Here is a 23,763-nt window from a genome sequence, read left to right on the forward strand (position 1 = left end):
TTTGTGGTACACGGGCCTCTCACTGCTGTGGCCTCTCCCGTTGCGGAGCACAGGCTCCGGACGCGCAGGCTCAGCGGCCATGGCTCACGGGCCTAGCCACTCCACGGCATGTGGGATCTTCCCGGACCGGGGCACGAACCCATGTCGCCTGCATGGGCAGGCGGACTCTCAACCACTGCGCCACCAGGGAAGCCCCCTGACACTCTCTTGTATCCACTTTACAGCAGGAACCTGGGCCTCCCCAAGGGTGATGAGCTCCACCAAGGCAGCACAGCTCGCAAGCAGCAGAGCCAGCAGAAGCCAGGAAGGTCAACTCCAAAGTGATGCTGTTCCCCACTCCTGACACACCTGCTGTTGGGGAAATAAGTCTCCAGGAACCCATCTGTGCACCTGGACCCCTCCAACATCCCCAAGCTTCTGAAGATTTGGTGTGAGAAGTTACGGAGGGTGGACGATGGGAGGAGGTGTTTTCATTCTAGTGATTTCCATAACCGGGGGTCTCTGTGCCTCTCTGGCTTCTCTTCCCTAGTCTTCTGAGCACCTTCCACCACCGAACCAGAGTGACCCGCCAAGTGGTGGATGATGCTGGGCACAAAGCAAATGTCCTACACAATCCAAGCTGGTGTCGGGAGACAAGAGCAAACACTTGGGCAGCATGGCTTTTAGAGATAGGAAAGGGGGTCCCCATTTGCTCAGTCAATGACCACTGATCACCCCTGAGTCTACATACTCACGGACAACAGAGGAGGTGGACAGGAGAGGAGCAAGAAGATTCTTGGAGATTCTGTGGAGCAAGACATGCCTCTGTGACTAATAACCTCATGAATTAGAAATGACTATTTTTTTTAACAGAACCTCACAGCCTGCAAAGCCACACAACGACCCTGTGAAGGAAGTATTGTTATCACTCCAACTGTACAGAGGAGGATACTCAGACTCGGAGTTTAAGTAACTTACCCAAGGGTACCTGGCCAATAAATGGCAGATCTACACACAACCCCAGGTGGCCCGACTTTGAACCCTCTGCCCCTCCCATCATACATGCAACCTTGGTGACGCCTGACGAGCCCACTTGTCCCACGCTCTGTCCACACCTCTCCTATGGCACCGACATGAGGGGCCTGCACCTAGTAGGTGCTCAAGAAACGTCTGCTGAAAGACGCGTTTGACATGCTTTCACTGCTTCTCCAGTGACACAGAATAGAAAAACGACTGGAAAGAAGAAACATGGCAAGGGCGGCTGGCTACACATAGCAGATGGAACCCAGGCACTGACTGCATTCCCTCACCAGCCCCGCTAAAATGACTCTAAAAGCAACAGATAAGGCCGAGACCCCACTGCAACAGAGAGTAGAATGGCCAAAAACAGCACACAGAGAGATTAGCCAGGCTGTGTTTGCCAGAGGGGAGCAGACAGCTACTGAAAAATGGCTCAGCAGGCTAGATGACAGGGCACCCTAAGCTGACAGTGGGGGAACCTGAAGTCTGCTGTCTCGGAGCCTAGAGAGGCCAGCAACTCAGGCCCTGGCACCTCTGGTACATGGGTTGGGAGTCCAAAGTAAGAGCTAAACCTCCAGATCCCCTTCAGATCCTTACGGAAGACAAGATTTACGCTCTGGAGTGGGGTAAAAAGACAGGCTCTACAAGCCACACCACAGACCAGAGGGCCATCATGGGGACAGAGGGCCCAGTCAAAGTCCACATAATGACCACTGTGGAGCCCCCAGCCTTCTTCCCCCAGCAGACTCCCGGGCCCCCGGGATAGACAGGCTGGCGTCTCTTGCGAGCCCGCCATCCCTGCACCCAGCCCATCCTTCACAGATGGCGGGTGTTGCCCACCAGGCCTCCAGTCCCTGTCTCACCCAACCCCAGCTCCTGACTTTGTCACCTTTCTCCCAGCTAATTTCACACAGATTCAACTGGGCCTCAGCCCATGTGGGGTCTTAAACACACACTCACTGAAATCCAATTAACCTTCGATAAAGGTCCTGCAATCAATAGTCGTCCTGTGGCTTAAGGAGGCTCCATTCAGCCCAGGAAAGCGTGCTCCTGCACGACCTTTATTCTTAATGAAATCAGTGACAGTCACTGTCACCAGCTCTTAAAGTGACTGGCAAATATGATCACCGGGTCAGGCCCTCAATAATATGCTGCTTCTGGGCTCAGAGCACAGACAAACGAGGGCCCCTGCAGGCTGCTGGCTCCCCAGGCTCCATGCTCCCTGGCCAGACAACACACCTAGGCAGGGCCTGGATGTACAAAACAGTGGAGGTGAGGCTTGTGGGCTCACCTGGGGCAGCCAGGGACCCCCTGGTCTTGTGGCAGGTGGTTCCTGAACTCCAGTGAGTGCCTGAACCACCTGGAGAGTTCATTAAAATGCAGATTCTTGAAACCCTTCCCACCCCAGATTCTAATAAGTAAGTTTGGGGTGGGGGCCCAGGAATCTGCATTCAAGTATTATCTCCAAGCAAGCCAAGAGTCGCTGTTCTGTAAAGTATCCAAGCAGGACAGACCCTTAGAGTCCCGCTAACCCAACGCCTTCAGTAAGAAAATTGAGGCCCAGAGGAGGGGAGTGATGTGTCCAAGGTCACAGAGCGGGCCACTGGCAGAGATAGAGCTTGAACCCAGGTCTCTTGTCGCCTAAACTGGTGTTTCCCTACCTGAGTCTATGGGGAACTGGCCACTTGGACTGGTCTTCAGGTCCTCACATACTAGCCCAACTGGGCTGGGACGCTGCAGGGTGAGGAGGCCTCTTCAAAGTGGAGTGGGGATGACTAACAAGTGTTTGGAGGGATCTAGAGCCCTCCCCACCCTTGGGAACAATTCCTTCTAGAGCCACTTCCTGCTGAGCCCCATCTTCCAGCTGAGTCAACAACTTGTGGCAGCCAAGATGCCACTAACTATCCTTTCCCCCAGGATCTGGGGTGAGATCTTTGCCCCTTGTCACTCCTATCTGTCCCCTGTATTTCCCTCCCCAAGCAACACTCACAGCCAGGCTGTCCTCAGGAGGGAGAATCACTCCAGGGACAGGCCCACTCAGTCCCACAGTCCTAGACAGGTTTTAGAACCTCAGAATTTTTTTAGAAACTTTCAGTCACGTGGAGTCTTTCATGCTACACACACACACACACACACACACACACACACACACACACACACACACACACACACACACACACACACCACTAGTCTTCCATGAGGCCTGTGGCTTTGAGGTTGGTTGGTAAGAGCCATAATAGGTTAATTTCCGCACAGTAGGGCCCGTCCCTAGTCTCCCAACATCACCAATGGTCAGCAACGGCACAGTAGAGCACGTGTCCCAGCGCCCACTGCCCAGCCTGAGGTTCCTGTGGAAGTATTTAATGACATCATCTCAGAATACTACCAAGGAGGCTCCCAGGTTATGCAAACCCTAGAAGCCAGGGGCAGGGGATTAAGAAAATAAGGAATTAAGACAGTATGGTTATTATTGCAAGGACAGACCAATGGAAGAGAACAGAGCTTCCAGAAAAGACCCACAGCCAATTGAGGACAAAGATGCCAGGCCTAAATTACTATATGGTATGATGCCATTGACATGAAATTCAGTAAGGGAGGAGGTGATCTATGGCAACAGAAGTCAGAAGAGCGGGAGCTCTGGTGGGGGTGAGGGTATCAACCGGGAGGGGGCAGGAGGGGGCCTGCCAGGGGGCTAGAAATGGTTTGTCCCTTTATCTGGCTGGTGAGTACACGGTATATCCATATGAAAACTCACTGAGGTGTACCATGAAGATCTGGGACCTCAAGTAAGTTACCTTCCCTCTCTGAGTCTCTGATTTTTCATCTGCAAAATGGAGACAAGACCTCCCTCCTAAGTTTGTAATGCAGATCTGGCCTGGCACCCAGAGTCAGGCAGTCAGTAAACGTTAATGGTCAAAGGAGGTAACAGAGGAAAGGGCAGGGCCCAGTGATGATAATAATAATGAAAACAGCAACAACCATCAACTAGCTACCAGTTCAGAGTTCTAGCCCCACGCCAGGAGCTGTGCTGGGAGGACACATCTAGCCCTCACAACATCTCTAGAAAATGGAACGTTTGTAATATGAACTTGATGTAAGCTAGAGAGTGAAGGGCTGCATTTACATGGTGCCCTGGGAGCTGGGCAAAACTTCTGTCGGTATTCCAACTCCTTCTTCGAGGAGTTACTGGCATGGCTGTCAACCAGGTGGCCCCAGGACCCACTGCAGCCCCAGCCATATCCCTGGGAGGGAGACAGAGAAGGTGGAGGTGCAAGGACTTTGAAGTCATGCAGACCTGGGTTTGACTCCTGACTCTGCCCCTGCTAGTGGTATGATGTTGTTGGGCAAATTGTTTAACCTCTCTGAGCTTCACCTTTCTCATCTATAAACGGGGTTAACAATATATCCTTGGAGGACATCTGTAAGGAGTAGAGATTATATTTGTCACATGCTTGGTACATATAAGTTGCTTATAATAATTTTTGCTATTGTTTTCCCCAAACTACTCTGATATCAGCCTGCCCGACTCTGTATGTCCACGGAAACAAAAACCAACACTCTACTGGGCAGCCCTGCCTCATAGAGGCCAATCCAGGGCATGAGACTGGCTTAGTTTGTTCGCTAATTCATAGGATGTCCACCAAGGGTCTGCTCTGCACAGAACACTGGCCTTATCTGCAAAGCTGATTCAAGAGGGTTGGAAGCAGAAGCAGATGAGCCCAGGCCCTCAGAGGGCATCACCCAGCCCCAGCTCCCACCAACCACCTCCAACCTCCTCCCAGGTACCTCACTCAGCCAAGAGCAAGCAACTACACCAGAGCACATCTTTGTCTGCATTTGTCTTTGAAAATCAAAGCTGCCTGATTAAATGCCATTACAGCCCTGGCTTCACTGGATCAAAAGAGATTAATGAATTTAGGGGTGCTGCTGGCATGAAAAGCCCACCGCAGCTGGCAGTAACTAAACGCCAGTAACCTGAGGCCCCTGGAGTCTTTCCTGATCAGCAGGCAGAGAGACCCTGCTCCCCTTTAAGACTGCTCAGGATAAACAAGAGGTGACCTCCCCTCCCCACCTCTCCCCTCCCCTCCCTTCCCCTCCTCACTGGCACCAAAGACTTTGTACTCAAGAGTCCTGGTGGACAAAGGACAAAGGATCCCTGGCTAGATGTGGAGACATACCCCCACCCCAACCAACAGAGAAAGAGATGGGCAAGCAGGTCTTACCACTCCCTCGTCTGCAGGAAGCTCTGCCCAGACACCCTCTAGCCAACAGTGAGGGAAGCAGAGTCAGAAGCCCCAAGTTGTGCTACTGCCAGGTGACCTCGGGAAAGACATCTGCTATCTCTCTGAGCTTGCCCTGAATCGGAACAGTAGTTTTCTCATCCTCCCCCTGTCCCCAGGCCCCAAGCAACAGATCTCTTCCAAAAAAGCCCAATAGGCAACTCAGGTGATGGCAGAGCTGCCCTGGGTGAAGCAGGGTAGGGAGTAGAGAGGCCCATCCAGCCTCCCCACCCATCCAGAGGCCCCTGAAGGGTTCTGGGAGCACTGTTCCCTAAGTCAGGGGACAACAGCTGTCCCCAGGATCCAAGGCCAGCTGTGGCTAAACATGCTCCTGGTAGCAGCTCCATACCCTCTGATGCAGGCCCTCCTTTTATGAACTAAGAGGAGTACTGGAGTCAGAGAGACTTGGGTTTCAATCCTAGCTCTACTAGCTGTGTGACCTTGGGCAAGTTACCTTCCTTCTCTGAATCTCTGATTCCTCATCTGCAAAATGGAGACAATAAGACCTCCCTCCTGAGTTTATTATGGAGAAAAGGGCCTGGCACAGGGAGTCAGGCATTCAGCAAACATTCACTGTAAAAGGAGATAAAGGAGGAGGAAGGAAAGGCCAGAGCCCAAAGAAAAGAGTGAAAACAACAGTCTTGCTGCCATTTTGGAGTGCTCAGCATACACCAGGCACTGTTCTAAGCACTCTTGTGCACTAACTCTTGAGGTCCTCCCAACGTTTTTACAAGTAAGGCTCTCATCGTCCACATTGCAGAGGCCACACAGGCACCCAAGGCCTGGGCTCACAGCCTGCACACTCTCCTGCCGTTCCCACTGGCTCGTCTGCTGAGCCAAAGTATGGCTTTTTCCTCTGGGCCACCACTGGGACCACAGGCCCATCGTCGTGTGCTGCCCGAGAGGGAGTAGCCAAGAGCATTCGCTTCTACCGGGTCTGGTCCCTTTCCTTCCCTCCTCCCACCAGCCAGAGGGGTCATGTCACTGCACTACTCACCCTTCAGTGACTCCCCAGTACCTCGGAGTCATGCCCAAGGCCTTCACCATCTGCCTGCAGCCCTGCAAAACCTCACCACTCCTTAGCCCTTCCTTGCAGTACCACCTCTGCGCCCCCAACTCCTCCACCCCGACACACACACACACACACACACACACACACACACACACGTGCGCGCGCGCAGCAAATCCCCGCTCCCCCTGCTGGGGAAGCCGGCCCGGGGCAGAGGTGAGCACTTCTTTGTGGTTCCCTGGGGACTGGCTCACCCCCTGCTGCACTGCCTGAGAGACAGCTACAAGGATAGAGTTGTGTGTCTGACTCCAGTGCTAGGCTGGGAACTCCCTGACAAAGGGAATTGTGTCTAGTTCCTCTCTGAACCCTCACACCTAGCACAGAGTAGGGACTAAAAAATGATGAATGCTGCTGGAAAAAAGACAACCTCATCCCTACCTGTGGGACCCCATGGTGACCAAGAAGAAGAAAATGGGGTACAGGCCCCAGCCCACCGGTCAGCTTTCCCTGAGGCCTATCAGGTGGCAGGCAGGAGACAGAAGCCCCTCTTTTTTTCACTCCAGGCCACTAGCTGGCTACTGCTGCGCCCTTTTGGCCTGATACCTGGAGATCTGGGGAGGGCAGGAAGAGGGAGGAGGTGCGTCCAGGGCCCAAGGGGCAGAGGATTAAGTCCCATGGATTTGCACCATTGTTCTTCAGTTTCTCTGCACTGCGGGGCTCAGGGGGCACAAGAAGACCGATGGTAATCCCCTGTCCGGGCAGGAGCTGCTTGGGGGTGGGGGGGCAGGTGGGGCTCAGCACGTGCCCCACCCCGCTGCCTGCTGCCAACCCCAGCTCTAGGAGATGGGCAGAGAGCTGCCACAGAGGACCTGGAAGACTGCTTTGTGCTCAGAGATGTTATAATTCTTCAGACAACAGGCCCCACTTCAAGGCCGTGAGACCTCACCCAGACACACCTGCCCTTGCTAGGCAGCCCCGCCCAAGCCCCGTCCTGCGTCAGCAGCCAAGCGCCCTTGACTTTACCTCGTTGACGTCAATCTTGTTCTTCTCCATGTAGTCTCTGTCGTTGACCTGCCCACCGTCCACAAACTCCATCAGAAGGACCCGCTTGGTGGACAGCTCCCAGTAGATTTGGGGGACCTGGAATAGGAAAGGGCAGGTCAGAAGGAGGCAGGAGGCTGGAAGCTGCGGGCAAGGGGGCTGCAGACAGGCACGTGAGCCAGACATCAGCACACGTTCCTCCCAGGAACAGAAGGGAAGGCCCCCCCCCCCCAGCAGGGGTTGGTGGGGAAAGCAGGAGGCAGGCCAAGAGAGAAGGGTAGGCTGTTCCGCCTCCACCAGCAAGGTGCAAGGCCTCCTTTAGTGACCCCTCCTGCTTGGGGACCAGAGAAGGGCTTCCCACCCTCCTCAGTGCCTTCCAGACACAATGAAGAGGCCACACTAAAACTGGGACTTAGGGGAAAATGCATGGAACCTCTCATATCTGAGCCAGAGTTGGTGTTAGAAGCAATGTCTCTCTCACACCAGGCTTATTTCAGGCTCCTCATGTGAATATAAACCCTCTGCCTCAGTTTCTTCACCTGTGCAATGGGTGTTATTATACGTATGGATGATTGAATGAATGAATTTTTGCTGAGTGATAAATTTTTCAGTCACGAAGTCATGAGTTTTCTCATGCCCATTTCCTAAAGCCTCCTGTGGCAGGCAGTGCTGAAGCCTAACCCAACACCTATTCCCAATCCTCCTCTTCCCCCGAGACAGGGGAAACTAAATACTTTCCCTGCCTGCCCTGCAATAATTATGGCCATGTGACACAGTTCTGGCTTATGAGACATAAGTGGAGGTCTGTTAGGGGGTGTAGGAAGGTTTTTATTTTCTTAATAAAAAGGGATGTTTGTAAATATTGCAACTCTTCTTACCCTTCTCTTCCTACCCTGAGAGTGAATGTGATACCTGGAGCTGCAGCAGCTATCTTATAACCATGAGGAGAAGTCTAAGAAAATCACAGAGATGCCAGCTCTGATACTGTCAAACCACTGAGACAATATCAACAGGCAACTGCTACAAGCCTTCTTGCTATGTGAGGAAAATACATCCTTTTTGTTTAAGACACTCTGAATGGGGCTGTCAGTTACCTGCAGACAAATGCATTCCTAACTGATATGCTCTCCAACCCCCTCTGACTCTAAGGACACCCAACAGCCAAAAAGAGGACAGATTTCCCCAGGAGTAGCCAAGAGATTGGGCTGCACCAAGGACTGCTGGGCTGCCATGTGAGTGACTGACACCTATGAGTCCCACCATGGCCAGGAGGGAGGAATGACCAGGATTTCAGCATGCCATGATTCCCCAACAACTTAATGGGTTTATTCCACTTACGAATGAAGAAGCAAGGGCACCTAATTCAAGTGTTTGGGGGAATAAGGACTTCCCTCATCCCAACCCTCAAAGCTCACCTAGCAGAAAGATAGCAGCCCTCAAGTCAAGAAACCTTTCTTGTTCCTGGTTCTGCTAACAACTGTTGTGTCTGAGTCCAGACATTTAACTCCTCCATGCCTCAGTTTCCCTCATTAGAAAGGAGACTGTTCCTGCTCCATCTCAATAAGGAGCTCTGGGGACAAAAGGTGCCATACGTACAAGTGAACACCCTGGGCTCCCTGGAACAAAAGTTCCTACTGAAACCAGGTGTCATTTTGCTTTGCTCCTTTCCTGCAATTCTTGCCATTTGAAAATCTAGGCCATTAGAGAAATCTGTGACCCTACATTACTTTGAACTTAAAATTCAGTCTCGCTTGGCATTTTTCAAAAATATCTCTTTAAAAATATGAGTGGCAAGTTTGCTGCTGTTGGTGGTGGCTTCCAAATGAAAGGGACATATTTGGGGGTTAAGTCCTTCCCCTGCTTTGTCTGGGACCCAAGCTTGGCCGTGGGTGCCTGGGGCTCTGGAAACTGGAGGTCAGGTCCCTCCCCTCCGTGCCCGCCTGGGGCAACAAGGAAAACAGCCAAGAAAGAGCCACAGGCCAGAGAGAAAACCCAAAAGCTGGAGACTCCCTGGGCTTGTTAGTCAGGGTCACCGGTGTACTGGGTTCCCCCTCTTCCACCTTTCCCCCCAGTCTCCCTCCAAATGCAACCAACCCAGTCTCCCAGTGGAATGTGCGCCTGCCTCAGCTGCTTAGCTCTGAAACAGCAGAGACAGCAAAAAAATGGGAGGCAGAAGGCTTTGTCCTGGGGGCTCAGGGAGGGCGGCAGTTGCCCCTCGATGGATGTAACATGGAAATGCCAGCAAAATGCAAATGTGCCTCCTGCTCAATTAGGAGAAACTTGGCTTGACAGGGGACACAAGGTCAAGTGACTCGCCCCTAAATCATCACGTGAGCAGGAGGCTCCGGGGCTATAAGGTGAAATTTACTTCACCCCAACAGCAATGTTTCACCACCATTCCTTCCTCAGCTTCTTCCATCAAGGAATGGAAAATGAAAGAGAAGATTTTTTTTTTTTTTTTGCGGTACGCGGGCCTCTCACCGTTGTGGCCTCTCCCGCTGCGGAGCACAGGCTCCGGACGCGCAGGCTCAGCGGCCATGGCTCACGGGCCCAGCCGCTCCGCGCCATGTGGGATCCTCCCGGACCGGGGCACGAACCTGTGTCCCCTGCATCGGCAGGCGGACTCTCAACCACTGCGCCACCAGGGAAGCCCGAAAGAGAAGATTTTTAAAGAGGCAATAAGAACCACCCTGTCCCCTGCCCAAACAAAAATAAACCCCGAGCGGCTCCTGGCCAGGGTGCCTGCTCACCCCACATAGGCCATCAGGACCTCTGGGTCTGGCCATCTAAACTTCTCACCACAGAGCAGAGGCCCCACTCCTGTAGGCTCTGCCTGCCCCCATACCAGAGCCAATCCTGACCCCCGGAAGGAGGGCACAGATTATGGAAAGTTCCAGCCCCAAACCCTGGCCTCAGCCTCATTAACTGGCCTTGACCCTGTGCTTCCTCTTTGTTCCTGTGCTTGGTCAGCACACCTGGCTTGTCCGGGCCAGCCCCCCGTCATCCAGGCCCACAGTCGTCCCATTAGCCGAGCCCAGTGGAGCAGAGCACAGACCTGAAGTCAGACTGTCAGGCTGGAGCCCCTGCTCTGCCACCTCCGAGCTGTGTGACTTGGGTAAGTTTTATAACCTCTCTGAGTGCCAGTTCCCTCACTGTAAAAGGGTGACGACAGTTACAAGGAAAGCGGCGCTCCTTACTTCCTACTAGCATGTACGAGGTCCTGGTGCTCAACACGGCAGCTGCCATATGACAGCCACGTAGAATTTCACCGGTTCTGAAACACAGCCAGGGCTGAGAGCTAATGAACAGACAGTTCAGCATAACTCAGATCTGCCCATAAGTTATCACAGAGGGAGAAGAGCTCAAGGTTTAACATGCAGGCCTGGGGCCAGGCTGCCTCTGTCCCTTACCAGGGAACTGTGTAAACTTGGGCAAGTGGCTTCATCTCTCTGGGCCTCAGCTTCCCTGCTGCTGACATGGAGCTAATAATGGCATTTCCCTTGTGGGGTTGTATAACGATTAAAGAGTAAATATACATAAAGCACTTTAAAAGTGTCTAACACAGCACAGGCATGTAAAAAATATTAACTAACACTAATTATTACACATCAGTGCTTCTTAATCTTTGAGAGTCTTAGGAAGTTATGGTGTTTCACCAAAAGCATGCTCATCTCCTCAGGGTTTGCCCACACTTTCTGGAGAGTCCCAGGCCCCTTACCTTGCACTAAAAAACCCTGGAGTGGGCCCTGCTCAAGAGACAACCCCCCACCAAGCCCCACCTCCACATATAGAGACACACTCTCATCCCTTCCAGTCCCAAACCCTGTGGTTATAAGGCTTCTCCCTCTATCTTGTCCCAGTTGTCCCCAAGGTCAGTCACAAACCTCACTGCTTGTCCTGTCCCCTCCCCACAGCATACACACACTCTGATGCCAGATCTACAAATGCCCTGGTCTGACCGTTCGGCCTGGCTGCCCCATCACCTTCTCCCCGTCTCCCCGACACCACATTTGCATTCAGTGCTTGTCTGAGGCTCAGAGATTTATAGCATAGGGCTGAGGTTATTAAACCCCACTGGAAGAGGCCTCACACACTGAGAGGTAAACTCTTTGCTGAGGCTTAATTACGCACAGATGTTGTGATGGGGTGCCAGTGTGCAAAAGCAATCTATCTCCTGTTTTAAGAGCTGAGTGGGGTTCGCAACGCAAAATTTGCTTCCCACTTGTTATGTGTTCAGAGAAAATTAATTACTCAGGAGCCTTAATTCTACCATTGTCTTAGGAATGGTGTGCGGGTTTTAGAAGCAGCAGGTCAAATCATTACACTAATTATTTACCCATTTGGCATCCTCGTTTCAAAAATTTGTGTTATTATTATTATTATTACATGTCTTGGTCTGACAGATGCTAGTTGGCCCCAGCCAGGGGATGATTTTGCTGTTTCCATGGGAACAGTGGAGGAGACGGTTCTGTTTGACGCGGAGGACCACCCCTGCCGGCTAAGAGGCAACAGAATGTCCTTAGACGAGCCTCAGAGTTGAAGTCAGAAAATCCCGTTTGTACCCTAACTCCTCTCCTCTAAGACTACCATCTGTAAAATGGGATGATGGCTGTTGGAAGGATTCAGTGTCCTAGTATCGGCATAGTGTTCAGTGCCGCAGAAGAAACATGCAGTAAACATTGCCTATCCCTTTGTATAATCAACAGGTCTTGGAAGCCCCCTCTGAGCTCCTTACCTGGGTGGAGTTAAGTACTCCCTCTTGGGCATCCACAGAAACATAGATCAGTCTCTGGCATAGTGCTAACCAACCTGTACTATAACAACATGCTGTGTGTTTGTCCCCCACTAGATGGGAAGTCTTCCCAGGCAGGAGCCAACCATCTCTTACTCATCTAGGTACCCTCCAGATCCTAGCACAGCAACAGGCTCAGGAAATGCTCAATAAATGTGGAATAATGGACTGAAAGAAAAGGAATATGTAAGTGGAAGCATAATTCAGACCCCACAGCATTATTCTAATTAGTTAATATTATTACTTGCATTAGAAAGCCAAGTTTTCATTGAATTGGTGGTGTGAAGCTCAAGGCTGGGGCAATGTTACCAGATCATCTGGATTTGCCCAAGCAAGAGGGTCTGTACGAACAATGGCATTTGCCTCGTAGGGCTGTTTAAGGAAAAGCCAGTCAAGCACACTGGGGGCATCTTGACAGACCTGACCCCCAACTCACTCAAAAAGCTGAACTTTGCCAGTGGCTACACCTTCCACCAAATCAGCGTTATCAAGACGCCACACTGCTCATCACAGTTGTAGGTCTTCCTCCCGTGAACCAAGCTCTAGGACTCTCAGGCAGCTAGGGTAGATGCACCCTCAGTCTCCCCATCTCTATTAATAAATCCAGAGAGCAGAAGTACAGTATAAACACAGTCTCTGTTTCTCAGGATGTCTTCAGGAGCCATGTGGATACTTTAGTCCAGAGCAAGAGACCTTCCAGTCCATATGCTGAGACACCCTCCCCAGGAAGAGCCCCACTTGACTGTTTGCTCCAGAACTAGTACCTGGAGCCCTGTGCCTCCCCCTCCCACATTCTCCAGGCCTCCCCAGTTAAGAGCAAAGGGTTGATCTCTTCCAAGAGTTGAAAGTCAATCTCTCCATGTAGACTGCCAGAGGGACCCAACCCCTGCACTGCTGTGATGAAGCGGTACGCCCGGAAAATGAACCCAAGCCCCACCACGGACAAAATGTGCTGGAAGAGCAGTGGTGTGGGCATGCATCTCTCTCACTCTGACCTCCACGGGCCCTGTGGGGAACATCAGGACAGTCCTCAAAGACCAGCTCCAAGGCCAACTCCTCACTGGAGCCTTCCCTGCCCTGCTCCCCACAGGAGCCCCTTCTTCTGAATCCTTAGAGCAGGACCTCTCACTGAGCTGGGACTTTGTGTTATTTGACGTTGTTTCCCACAGTAAGTGTCTCCTATCACACCAGCAGTTCTAGTAAATACTTGAAAACACAAATCTGTTCCAATGTGACTGATAAATTAGGGGACAATTTAATCACAACACCAATTTTACATTCACTTATGTGCAGTATCATCTGCGAGAAATACTCGGAAACACAGAAAACTGTATCCAGCTGATCCACACAGGAATACACAAAGCAGACACACCTCAAACGTCACCACATGTGTTATGGGTTACACTCACCCATAACTGGCGTCACAACAGCTGTCCAATTTCAGATGACTCTCCTTCCACCTCTTCACAGTAACTCCTAAGCAGCCACTCTTCTGATGCCCACTTCCACAAGCCCGTGTCAAGTAAAGTGGCATGTGTACTGTGGTCTTAATGTATTTCTTAGCCACTTACCACGTGTAAAACTATGGTACCATTTCATTAGGTTCCTATCCGCTTTTATTTTCTGGGTCACTGGTGACATTTTTCAATGTGGTAAGCCTAACCCTATTTTGCCCATAAACCTTGTGGTTTCTGTTGTGCGATTCTGCATACTGTGGAGATTTCTAGGACACATGTGTTGTGTGATACAGACCTGCATACTCAATGAGCTGATGTAATACAGGTAGTTTTAGGAACAGTGCCAGAGTATACTAGCATTAGCTATCACCATCACCGTCATCAATGTCATTACCTTTAGGAAGTCAAAGTGCTTGAGCATTTGGGCCACTTTCTCGGCGTTCCTCCCCTCGTTGAGGAAATCCAGCTCCAAAGGCAGGTTCTTCTTGGCTTCATCCACCAACCACATGAACTCAAACTCTGGAAATAGCTGCTTCACGGCCAGGACGAGCACCTAAAACCCATCAAGCACCCCATCAGTCTGTCCATGGCCCCCACCAAGGGAGGTACATTCTCTGTCCTCCTGCCTCGGTCTGGGCGTTGACAAGTCCCCAGGCCGCCCCTGGAGTAAGGGTGGGTGGGCAAACGGCTCCCCTGGGGCCCATCTCTGTAGTCCAAATCCAAGATTATGAAAGCCCAACAGCCGCGAGCAGAAACCGCCACCACCATTTACTGAGCGTTCCCCACTTGCCCAGCACTGGGTAAGCACTATTACCTGCCTTATTCCTCCATTTATTCTTCACAGTGTCTCTGGGAGGTACACACCCTTATCATCTGCATTTTACAGATTAAGAAAGTTGAGCCTCTGAGAGGTTATGTGATTTTCCTGAATTCGCCCAGCAAGGAAGCAGAGCCAGAATTCCCCTTGGGTCTACCCGGTCCCAAAACCCTTGTTCTTAAGCACGTTGCTGAATTGCTGCCTTTGCTTCTCCCAGATTTGTGCTCCGTGGTCCTGTTTATAAAGGGCTGGGAGGGGACAGCAGCTACATTTTGTTTATTTCTTAGGCTGAGTGGTTGGTACCTGAGCATTTATATTATTTTCTATGCTTTTTGTATTGAATACATCTAAAATATTTCATGATAAAAAATCAAATTGGAATAAGAAACCAAGGTTGGCTAAGACAAGAGGAGTAAGAGATAAGGGATTTGACCACTTGGGTGAAAAGCTTGGATTTTTGGAGATCTCGGCCCACGGTGGACCCTTGAGTCAGGACATGATGAAAGAGTGAGTTTCAGAAGACTTATGTGGCATTTCAGTTGTCAGTTTAATTATGTGAAACAAACACCACTGGCCGAGAACAAGAGCCCAAGGACATCTGCAGAGCACAGCACGGCCCCTCCGTGGGCAGGGACTCAGTTCTGAGGCTACCCCACCACTGGAGCTCTGGATTTGAGATGGTCTCACAAGTTCACAGACTATAGCACTGTAGTGGGTAAGCAAGGGTGATGCCAGGGACATGGGGGATGTTCCAGCATTGGGCGGGGGGGGAGGGACACAGAAGGCACCTCTCCTGTTCTATAAGCCCTCCTGTTGGTGTTCAAAGTCAGGCCTGGGGAGAACCACTGATAGATCCTCCCAGTAATTCTTGGTATAGTTCCCTGAGAATCCCCATCTCTAGCCCTGGCTAGAGGAAAAGGACAAGGAGCGAGAACTAAAGAACCATATGGGCCTATTGGTACCAAGAGACCCTCCCCATCTGTTATGGACTTAATGCTTATGTAGCTCCCAAATTCATATGTTAAGCCCTAACCTCAGGGTGATGGTGTTTGGAGGTGGGGCCTTTGGGAAGCAACTGGGTCTAGATGAGCTCATGAAAGTAGGGCCCCTGTGACAAGATTAGTGTCCTTATAAGAAGAGAAAGAGAGACCAGGGCTCTCCCCTTCCTCGCCAGGTGAGGACACAGGGAGACGGCAGCCATCTGTCTACAAGCCAGGAAGAGGCTCCTACCAGGAACCCAATCAGCTGGCACCTTGATCTTAGACTTCCCAGCCTCTAGAACTGTGAGAAATAAGTGTCTGTCATTTAAGCCTCCCAGTCTATGGTATTTTGTTATGGCAGAGCCTGAGCTGACCGAGACACCACCCAGTCTACCCAGAAGGCCTTACTGAGCCCCAGCTATGAGCCTTGTCTCATGCTTCTGTTTGCCCTGGTCTATGATATGATGTCCAACACTGCATTAGGCACATGCAGCACAAAGAAATAAATCTAAAGTAGGGCCATTAACTACAAGGCATTTTACAGCTTTGTTTTTAAATCCTATGTCTGAGGCAATGTACCAGACGCCATTCTAAAAGAATCATCACACAGGGTTATTATACTCAATTTCTCTCAAACCCATTTTAATTACATTCGGCTGCAGTCTAATTTCCTTTAAGTCTTGTCTAGTCTTTCAGGGGCAAGACCTGTGACCTTATGATAATCGATTTAGTTTATGTTTTGTTTCTGTTTCCGTCACACGAAACAAGAAGGAAGAGGTGGCAACAGTGAGGCCCAGGCCGCATGTGTCAGAGCCGGGCATCCTGTCTCATCATCACCGTGTCCCCAGATGGCCCTCAGCTGTCACCAAAGGGGAGGCAGAGCTGGTGCACAGGAAACAGAAGCACCTGCCCAGCCCAGGCTAAGGGCACACCTGTCATCCGAGGCACCTGAATTCCAATCTCTGGGCTCTGAGTTCAAGCAAGAACCCTCTTGGGTGTTTTGCTCCAGCCTAGATTCCACAGCTTCCCACCCAGGAGGGACAAGGAAGGAGCCACAATGAGTCTCACTCATTTGTTCAATCAAAATGTACTGATTACCTTCTTGGTAATGACTTTGGACCAGACGTAGGTATACACAGAGACCCACATGTAGCCCAGTGGAGTCTATACCAGGAGATGAGGCTTCTGGCCACACAATAACTCCTCATCATTTGTATGGTCACTGCTATTTGTGAAATTTTTAATTATCATTAATATCCAAACAGCACTGAAAGGCACTTTAAAGACTCTTCTGTTACTAATCAATTATGTGATTAGTCATTACTAGTACTACTGATTATTATTAATACTTAATGTCATGAATCATAAAAGCAGCCAAAGATTTTATTGATTGATATTAATTGCTAATAACTAATTAGTAAACTAATTCATAACCCAAAAAACTTTGCACTACTCATAAAACTGGTCTCAAAAGCATTCTGTGGTGGGTGGCATGTCACTTCCTTGGTTCCTTTAAAATGAGAGGGTCTGTTTGAATGGAAGTCAGGGGTTCTTAGCTTTATAGGACACCATCCCCTTTATAGGAAGTCACCAATTTGAAATTTTGATGCCAGCTATGAAGCCCAGAAAATGTAAATACTCCCATAATTTTGTACATAATTCAGGGGGGTTATCAATCCCTTGAACTTCACAGTGGGTGGGGAGAGGGGTCAGGTTAAAATTTGTCTGGTCCAAGTCTAAAATGGTTTGGGCTGCTGTCACTTTAGACTTTTCTTGGCTTGGGAAAATAAAATAAAACTCCTCAGTTTCATCTTCTGTTTTTATTCAATTCCATTCTTAACAGCCTGCCCTAAGTAGATTCAAGTTTTTCTTTTTTGACAACAGGTGCAATCAACGAAAATAAAACAGGTGTTGTTATCAATTTGACTTTTTGATTTTTCCCCCAAATTTATCTTCTCCATAAAATTCTTCCAGCAGCCAATTTTCCACCAGTGCCTAGCATGTACTCAATAACCAGCAGATGTTTACTGAATATTCACATGAATGAATGAGTGAATGAATAAATGAACATTCCAAAAGGTTTGCCCTCTCCCCAGAAATAATTATATGTTCACATGTGCATTACCCAAATGCATTAAGTTTTTATGCCTCTAAGATTCTGGTGGAGAAAGGACTACCTCTGAACTTTGGGGAACCACAGTTTTAAGATGCCTGAGAATATTCTACTTGATTTGGAGTCTTGTTAATCAATCAAGGTATATTCAACAATTAATACTTCCTTCAAGGTAGAATAATGAAGTCATTCTCCTATAGGGCTATTGGCTCACAGTAGGAAAAATAAATTATGAGCCACACAGAAATGTAATGGAAAAATTGAGAGTCACATAAAAGTTGAAAACTAGTGACTGCTATTTATAATAGCAAAAAAAAAAAAAAAGGGGGGGGAATTATCATTATCCAGGCATAGGCACTGCGCTATGAGGCACTTTATATACATGCTCTCATTTCTTCCTCTTCTTGTCCATTTCACAGAGAAGGGAGTCAGATCCAAGAGGTTAAAGCACTTCTCAAGGTCACATAGCTTTTAATTTCAAATGCGGGACTTGGACCCACGTGTTGGTTTGGTTTTTTTTTTTCACTTCTTTCTTTATGCAGCCCTGTCTCAGGCAATACAGTACAGGACAATACAATAGGAAGCTTGAGATAAGGCATAAAAAGAGCTTTGTAAACTGTAAAATGCAACTGAAATTCGAGTTACTGCTATCAAGTTATTACATATTATAAAAGAAATAATGTTCTATGGAAAAACAGGACACTAAATAGAACGCCTACACGGATCTGAACTGGTAAAAATGGATGTTCGACAAGGATCGAAAATCAGTTCAGAGTGATGCAAATAGCTTACCATTCATGGGGTTTATCTTTGCTCTGATAAGTTATTAAAGTGCATACTTTTTAGAAAGCAGAATTACAGGGTGAAGAGAAGTTTCCATGGGATGGTCTACATCTCTGGGGCTTTTAAAAATGTATTTAAAAAAAATAAAATCAGCTGTTGGATTCTGTGCCAACACAAACATTACCTAGCCACCCACTGTTCAATCAACACATTCAGAAAAGAAACAAGATGACAGACAGCATGCACTGAAAATGTTGTTCAAAAAAAAATCAAAAACATAACTGTCACAGGTCTTTACTTTTAGAGACCCTTGGTATGGGCTGGATGACATCAAATGGTGGGTGGATGGGATTCTGGTGCTCAGATCAGAGAGTTCTACCCTAATGCTGCAGAGCACCTTGGGGACAGGTGGTACATGAAGGGCGGGGAGCCTGGCCATGAGTTAGATTCTTTAGGGGGTGATAGAGCATGGGGGTGTTCATCATCAATTTCAGAAGCTTAAGGGATAACAGGCAGTGATACAGGATAGTGCTATTGGGACCTGGGAATGATGGTCTTACTACTGCCTCATGGGTCAACTGAGTCCTACCCTGTTCTCAAATGGTGAGCGTGGCAGTGAGACCCGGCCTGCTAAGCTCCCTGCTATCGTGGGCAGGCAAGAACTGTTGCAAAGCCAGCCCGCCAGCAGACAGACTCTGCCTTGTCAGTTCTCCCCTTGCTGCTGAATCACTGTTCCAATCTCTGGGCCCAATTAGTCTGGCTCTGGACAGCCACTCAAATCAATAAGAGTCACTGGCCGTGCATCTAGAAGTAGAGTTGCCCCAACTATTAAAGGGACAATATCAGGTGATAATGACAAAGCTGAAAACACCCTTGGCTGTGCCTTTCTCTTTTGTGCAAAGTCACCGACACCATCAAGTTCATCACCATTTACTGAGAGTCAGCCTCTGTTTCTCTAGGACTGGTCAACAGCCATCACCGAGACCATCCCCTTCCCCAAGAGGAGGAGACACAAAACACCAGGGTGGAACATGCTGTTGGGTGCCAACTTCCCGGCTAACAGAACCTCCATTTTCTGCATCTTTCTTGTCCTTCAAGGAAGGCAGGCCTTAGCCTGAGAAGGCAAATCATGATTGGTCTAAGCCAATCAAAGTGGTCCCAATCCTCTTGCCAAGACTGATTCAGGCTTGGGGATGTTGACCTGCTTCTGGCCAATGAAAACTGAAAGGAATTCTATTAAGGGGCTACTTTTTAATATGAGGGAAGAAACAGGCCCTCTCTGGCATCTGGACGTCATCTACTTGTAATAGCAGGAACCCCGGAGCCGTTTTGCAGCTATGAGGGGCACTACCTTAGAAGGACAAGCCAGGAAGCTGAGCTGGCAGAGTGGAAGACATAAAGAACCTGGGTCCTTAAAAACCACAAAGACGTGATGGATTAGTCAACCTTGAAACAGCTGACCCTACTTCCAAATGTCTTGTAATGTAAGATAATATAGGTTACTATTATTTATACCACTTTTAGTTGGATGTCCTGATACATGCAGTTAAAAGCATACTAACTGATATAGCTAGTAGCCCCCACCTCCTTATTCTCAAAAGTCTCATTTCTGCAAACCTCTATCCTTACAGCAGATATGTGTTTGGATTTACAAGCCCACTTCTTAAACTGCAAATATCCAGAGGTTAAGCCTATTAGCCACTCTCTCCTTAGCATGAACTACTTTAATCAGGTTTTCTTCCTCTCAAGACCAGGCTGTGATCAATCACAGGGTTGGAGATGAGAGAGAGACAATAGTGGGCAGTGGGAGAGAAGCATGAGGACACACAATACCTGGAATTGGCATGAAAAGAAACACCAGTGGACTCTTCAGGAAAGTAGCTTTGCCTCCCCTCTGTCTCTAAGTTTCTGGTGGGTACGATAGCCCTAATGCCTCCTAGAAATCATTTTTTTCCTAGCAAGCACACTGGAGTATGTGTCATTCCTAAAATCAAGGCACCATTTAGGTCTGGACTTAGAAAAAAATAGTAATACTCATTTCAAATATAAAACAAAATGAGCTTTCCAGTTGGCACCTCTTAGTTGTAAAGCAGAAAGGATGACCAGATAGGACTTTTTTCCACCAGAGGCCAAGCCCAGTGACAAGGCAGTACCACTCTGTGCTGCTGCTAATGCTGACGGTCCATAGAGGTGGTGACCTCAGGCCTCATTTCCAGCTTCTCTCCTGAAGGCTGTGAGTGTGGGTCTCTGATCTGCCTCGCGATCACAGCCCCAGCCACTGCGAAGGAGCCACTTTGTGCTCTGCACATAGTCACAGGGCTGGTAATTTCCAAGAAAAGCATCTGATGCTTATCTCAGGCAGGAAGATGCCAAATTTTTATTACTACTATTATTGATATTGACCTTACGGCCACCATTACTTAGGGAGCACTGAGGCTCTGAGCAAAGAAAAGATGTCAGCTGTCCTCCCAGCCCCAGTGGGTCTGCTGGCACCACCGGGCAGAGACAGGTTCCCAGCTAATGCAGGCATGGCTGCTGGGTCCCAGGACACCCAGGGATCCTCCGAGACTCACAGTGAACTTGCATCTATGGCTGTTCCATAGCTACTGACTGATGCTTCAGAAAACTAAGGTTTCCAGGTGGCTGCCCAATGCCACTCGGCAACCCCGCTCCCGAGTCCCGGTCAGCTCCCTTTTCCACTGCACCCAGCAATATTCCAAACCTTCATTTCCCCGCTCAAGTCTCCATGCCACCTCCTACCCCCTCTTTCTCAGCAGATGGTCTTACCTCCTACTTGAGAGAAAAAATAGAGGCTATCAGGCTGGTACGACTCAGCTGTCCACTTTCCCCACCTTCCCCCTCTGCCCCACTCACTCATCTGTACCCAGCCTTACTACCTTCCTCTAGCCTCAAACAAAGGCTGCCAAAGTCTAATGTTTCCACCTGTGTCCTCGGAGCCCAATCCCTCCAGGCTCCTCCTAAACCAGATCTATCAGTTCCTTCTCTCTCCTAAATCTCCAAGTCCCCAGCTCCGCTGTCCCTTCCCCATCAGCTACAGCCTGCCCCAGGTCCCCGCCGCTAATCCTGTGCTCTGCTCTAACCACTATGCTCACCCTCCCCCACCATCCATGGCTAAACATGAAAAGAGGAGTCTACATTAACCATCTCTGCTCCCTGAGGCCTCAATTCTCTTCCACCCCACTCACCCCACTCTCCCTGCTCTTCCCAAGAACTCTAAGTCACCAAATCCAAAATACTCTTTTCAGAGCTTTACAAATTTATATTGCATTTGACAACATGCAGTAATTCTGACAGATTATATTTTCCAAAATGGCTGCAACAATACCTCCCACTCTAATGCTCTTCTGGAACCGTGCCACTCCCCCATCAAGAGGTAGAATCTATTTCCCTGCCTCTTAAACCAAGGCGGACTTTGTGACTCTTGCTCTTACCAATAAAGTAAGGAAGGAGTAACCTGCGTGACTGCCACAGCTAAGTCATAAAACTATAATGTGCTTTCAGCCTTATTCTCTTGGGACACTCCCTCTTAGAACCCAGCCACCATGCTGTGAGGAAGCCCAACCATCCTTGGAGAGGCCTTGGTGAGGGTCTAAGGCCCTGACCCACAGCCCCGGCTGAGCTCCCAGCCAACAGCCAGAACCAACTCGCCAGCCGTGTGAGTGGGTCCTCCTGTTGCAGTTAAGCCACCCCAGCTGGCACCACATAAAACAGAGATGAGTCTCTCTGCCACACCCTGCCCAGGTTGCAGAGTCATGAGCAAAATACACGACTGGTGTTTTAAGCCACTGCGTTTTCAGGTGGTTCATCACGCAGACTAGTGGTTGTATCAGTTGGGATGCTAGATAACTGACAGTGCTCTCTTCTCTACATTGTTCTCATTGGATGTAGCTGCTCAGTCCTGGTTCCCCTCTAATCCCTCTGACCATGCTTTCTTAGTTCCCTCTGGATCTCATCCTCCTGGGCATGATGCTCCCCACAGCTCTTTCTTTACCCCCTCCTTTTATTTTTACTCTATATAGCTTTTCTAAGTCATCTCAGCTACCGCCCCAGATTCAGCTCCCATGAGTCTCCTTGCTGATAAATCCAGAATCTGTATTTCCAGCCTGAATTGCAGACCGACAGAGAGATCCTGATCTAAAACTGCTGACGGCAATGTCTTACAGAACACAGTTGCTCCATCACCCACTCCACTTGCTCTGACATCCATCCCACCCCCTTAATCTCATAAGAAACTACATTCCCTAGGCTCCCTTGCCAACCGGCTTCCAGCTAGGTTTGGTGGAATACAGGGGGGTGGGTGGGGGGGGGGGACAGGAGGAGGTGAAACACCCACTGCCTCAAACAGCATCTGTGGCTCCAACCCCAGGTGACAGGCCGGAGGTCTGTGATCCACTCCCCTCAGGTGGCCCCAGCACCTGGGCTCCAGGGAACCACCTCTTCTCCTTGTCCCTCCACCTGGAGGGTGGCAGTGGCTTCCTGCTATTGGTGACAATCTCACCATTCCACTTGGCTTCTCAGAAATTCCATCCCCTGTGAACCCCATGTTCTGTTTTAAATTCCCTCTGAGATACCTAGAGCAAGTTCTTTTTTCCCCCAACTGAATCCCGACTGATACACATCGTTAAAGGCACCTAAATTTAATCATTTAAGCCAGAAACTTACAACTTGTTTTCATTTTCATTCATACCAGTATTTTCCCCCATCCCATGTAAAGCTGGTCACAAAGTCCTGATGATTCCACCCTGTGAATCCATGCGTCTCCTCCACCCCCATTACACTGCCTGGGTTCGCATCATCTTTCCTCTCTCAGACCAAGGCTGCAGCCCCTCAATTAGTCTCCCTGGCTACAGTCTTTCTGCCTTCCAATACATCCTCCAGACTGTCAACAGACTTGTATTTCTAAGGCACATCTGATCACGACATTCCCCTGATTAAAATTCTTAAATGGTTCCCCACTAACTACAGAAGAAAATCAGATCTGCTCGGTTCCACAGTAAATACGTACTTACTATGTATACCATTCTGCGCCTGAGCCTGGAATAAGAGGCCCTTCATGTTCTGTCCTGCCTACCTTCCCAGCCTCATCTGCACGCACGCCCAGCTCGTTCCGTCTGAACCAGCTGAAGCTCTCCAAGCACACCCTGCTCCCCTAAGACTCAGGGCCTTCGCACAGGCTGGGTCATCCGTCCCCTGCCCGGCTGTCTCGTGGGTGCCTTGGTGAAGCCTCCCTGATGCCCCCAACAGTCCAGGCACAGGGCTCCACGGCACTCTGCAAACACCCCTTTGACGGAGCTCATAGTCAAGGGCTGTTTTGTGTACAAGCCTGTCTGCTCCACTAAATGGGGAGCTCCCCTGAAGATGAAGATGCAGGTCACTCACTCTTGTGTCCTATGTACGTGTTTAGTCAAAGTGAGTTGAAAGAATAAACTAAGCGTCCAAAGTGAGGAAAGGGAACCAAGGAAAGGGAAAGA

The 23,763-nt window shown here is 49.5% G+C and overlaps 1 protein-coding gene across 1 annotated transcript in view; it reads right to left on the minus strand.

Moving 5' to 3' along the window:
* The window catches only part of ADCK1 (aarF domain containing kinase 1), a 109,585-nt gene that overhangs the window by 13,886 nt on the left and 71,936 nt on the right, over positions 1-23,763 (minus strand). Inside the window, exons 6-7 of the mRNA XM_007448146.1 lie at positions 13,973-14,131; positions 7,312-7,428 (exon numbers count right to left, since the gene is read on the minus strand). Of these exons, the coding sequence (XP_007448208.1) occupies positions 7,312-7,428; positions 13,973-14,131 (276 nt within the window). The remainder of the gene's footprint in view (positions 1-7,311; positions 7,429-13,972; positions 14,132-23,763) is intronic.

The sequence above is a fragment of the Lipotes vexillifer genome, unplaced genomic scaffold (genome assembly GCF_000442215.2).
Source record: "Lipotes vexillifer unplaced genomic scaffold, Lipotes_vexillifer_v1.1 scaffold542, whole genome shotgun sequence".
NCBI classification, from domain to species: Eukaryota; Metazoa; Chordata; class Mammalia; order Artiodactyla; family Lipotidae; genus Lipotes; species Lipotes vexillifer.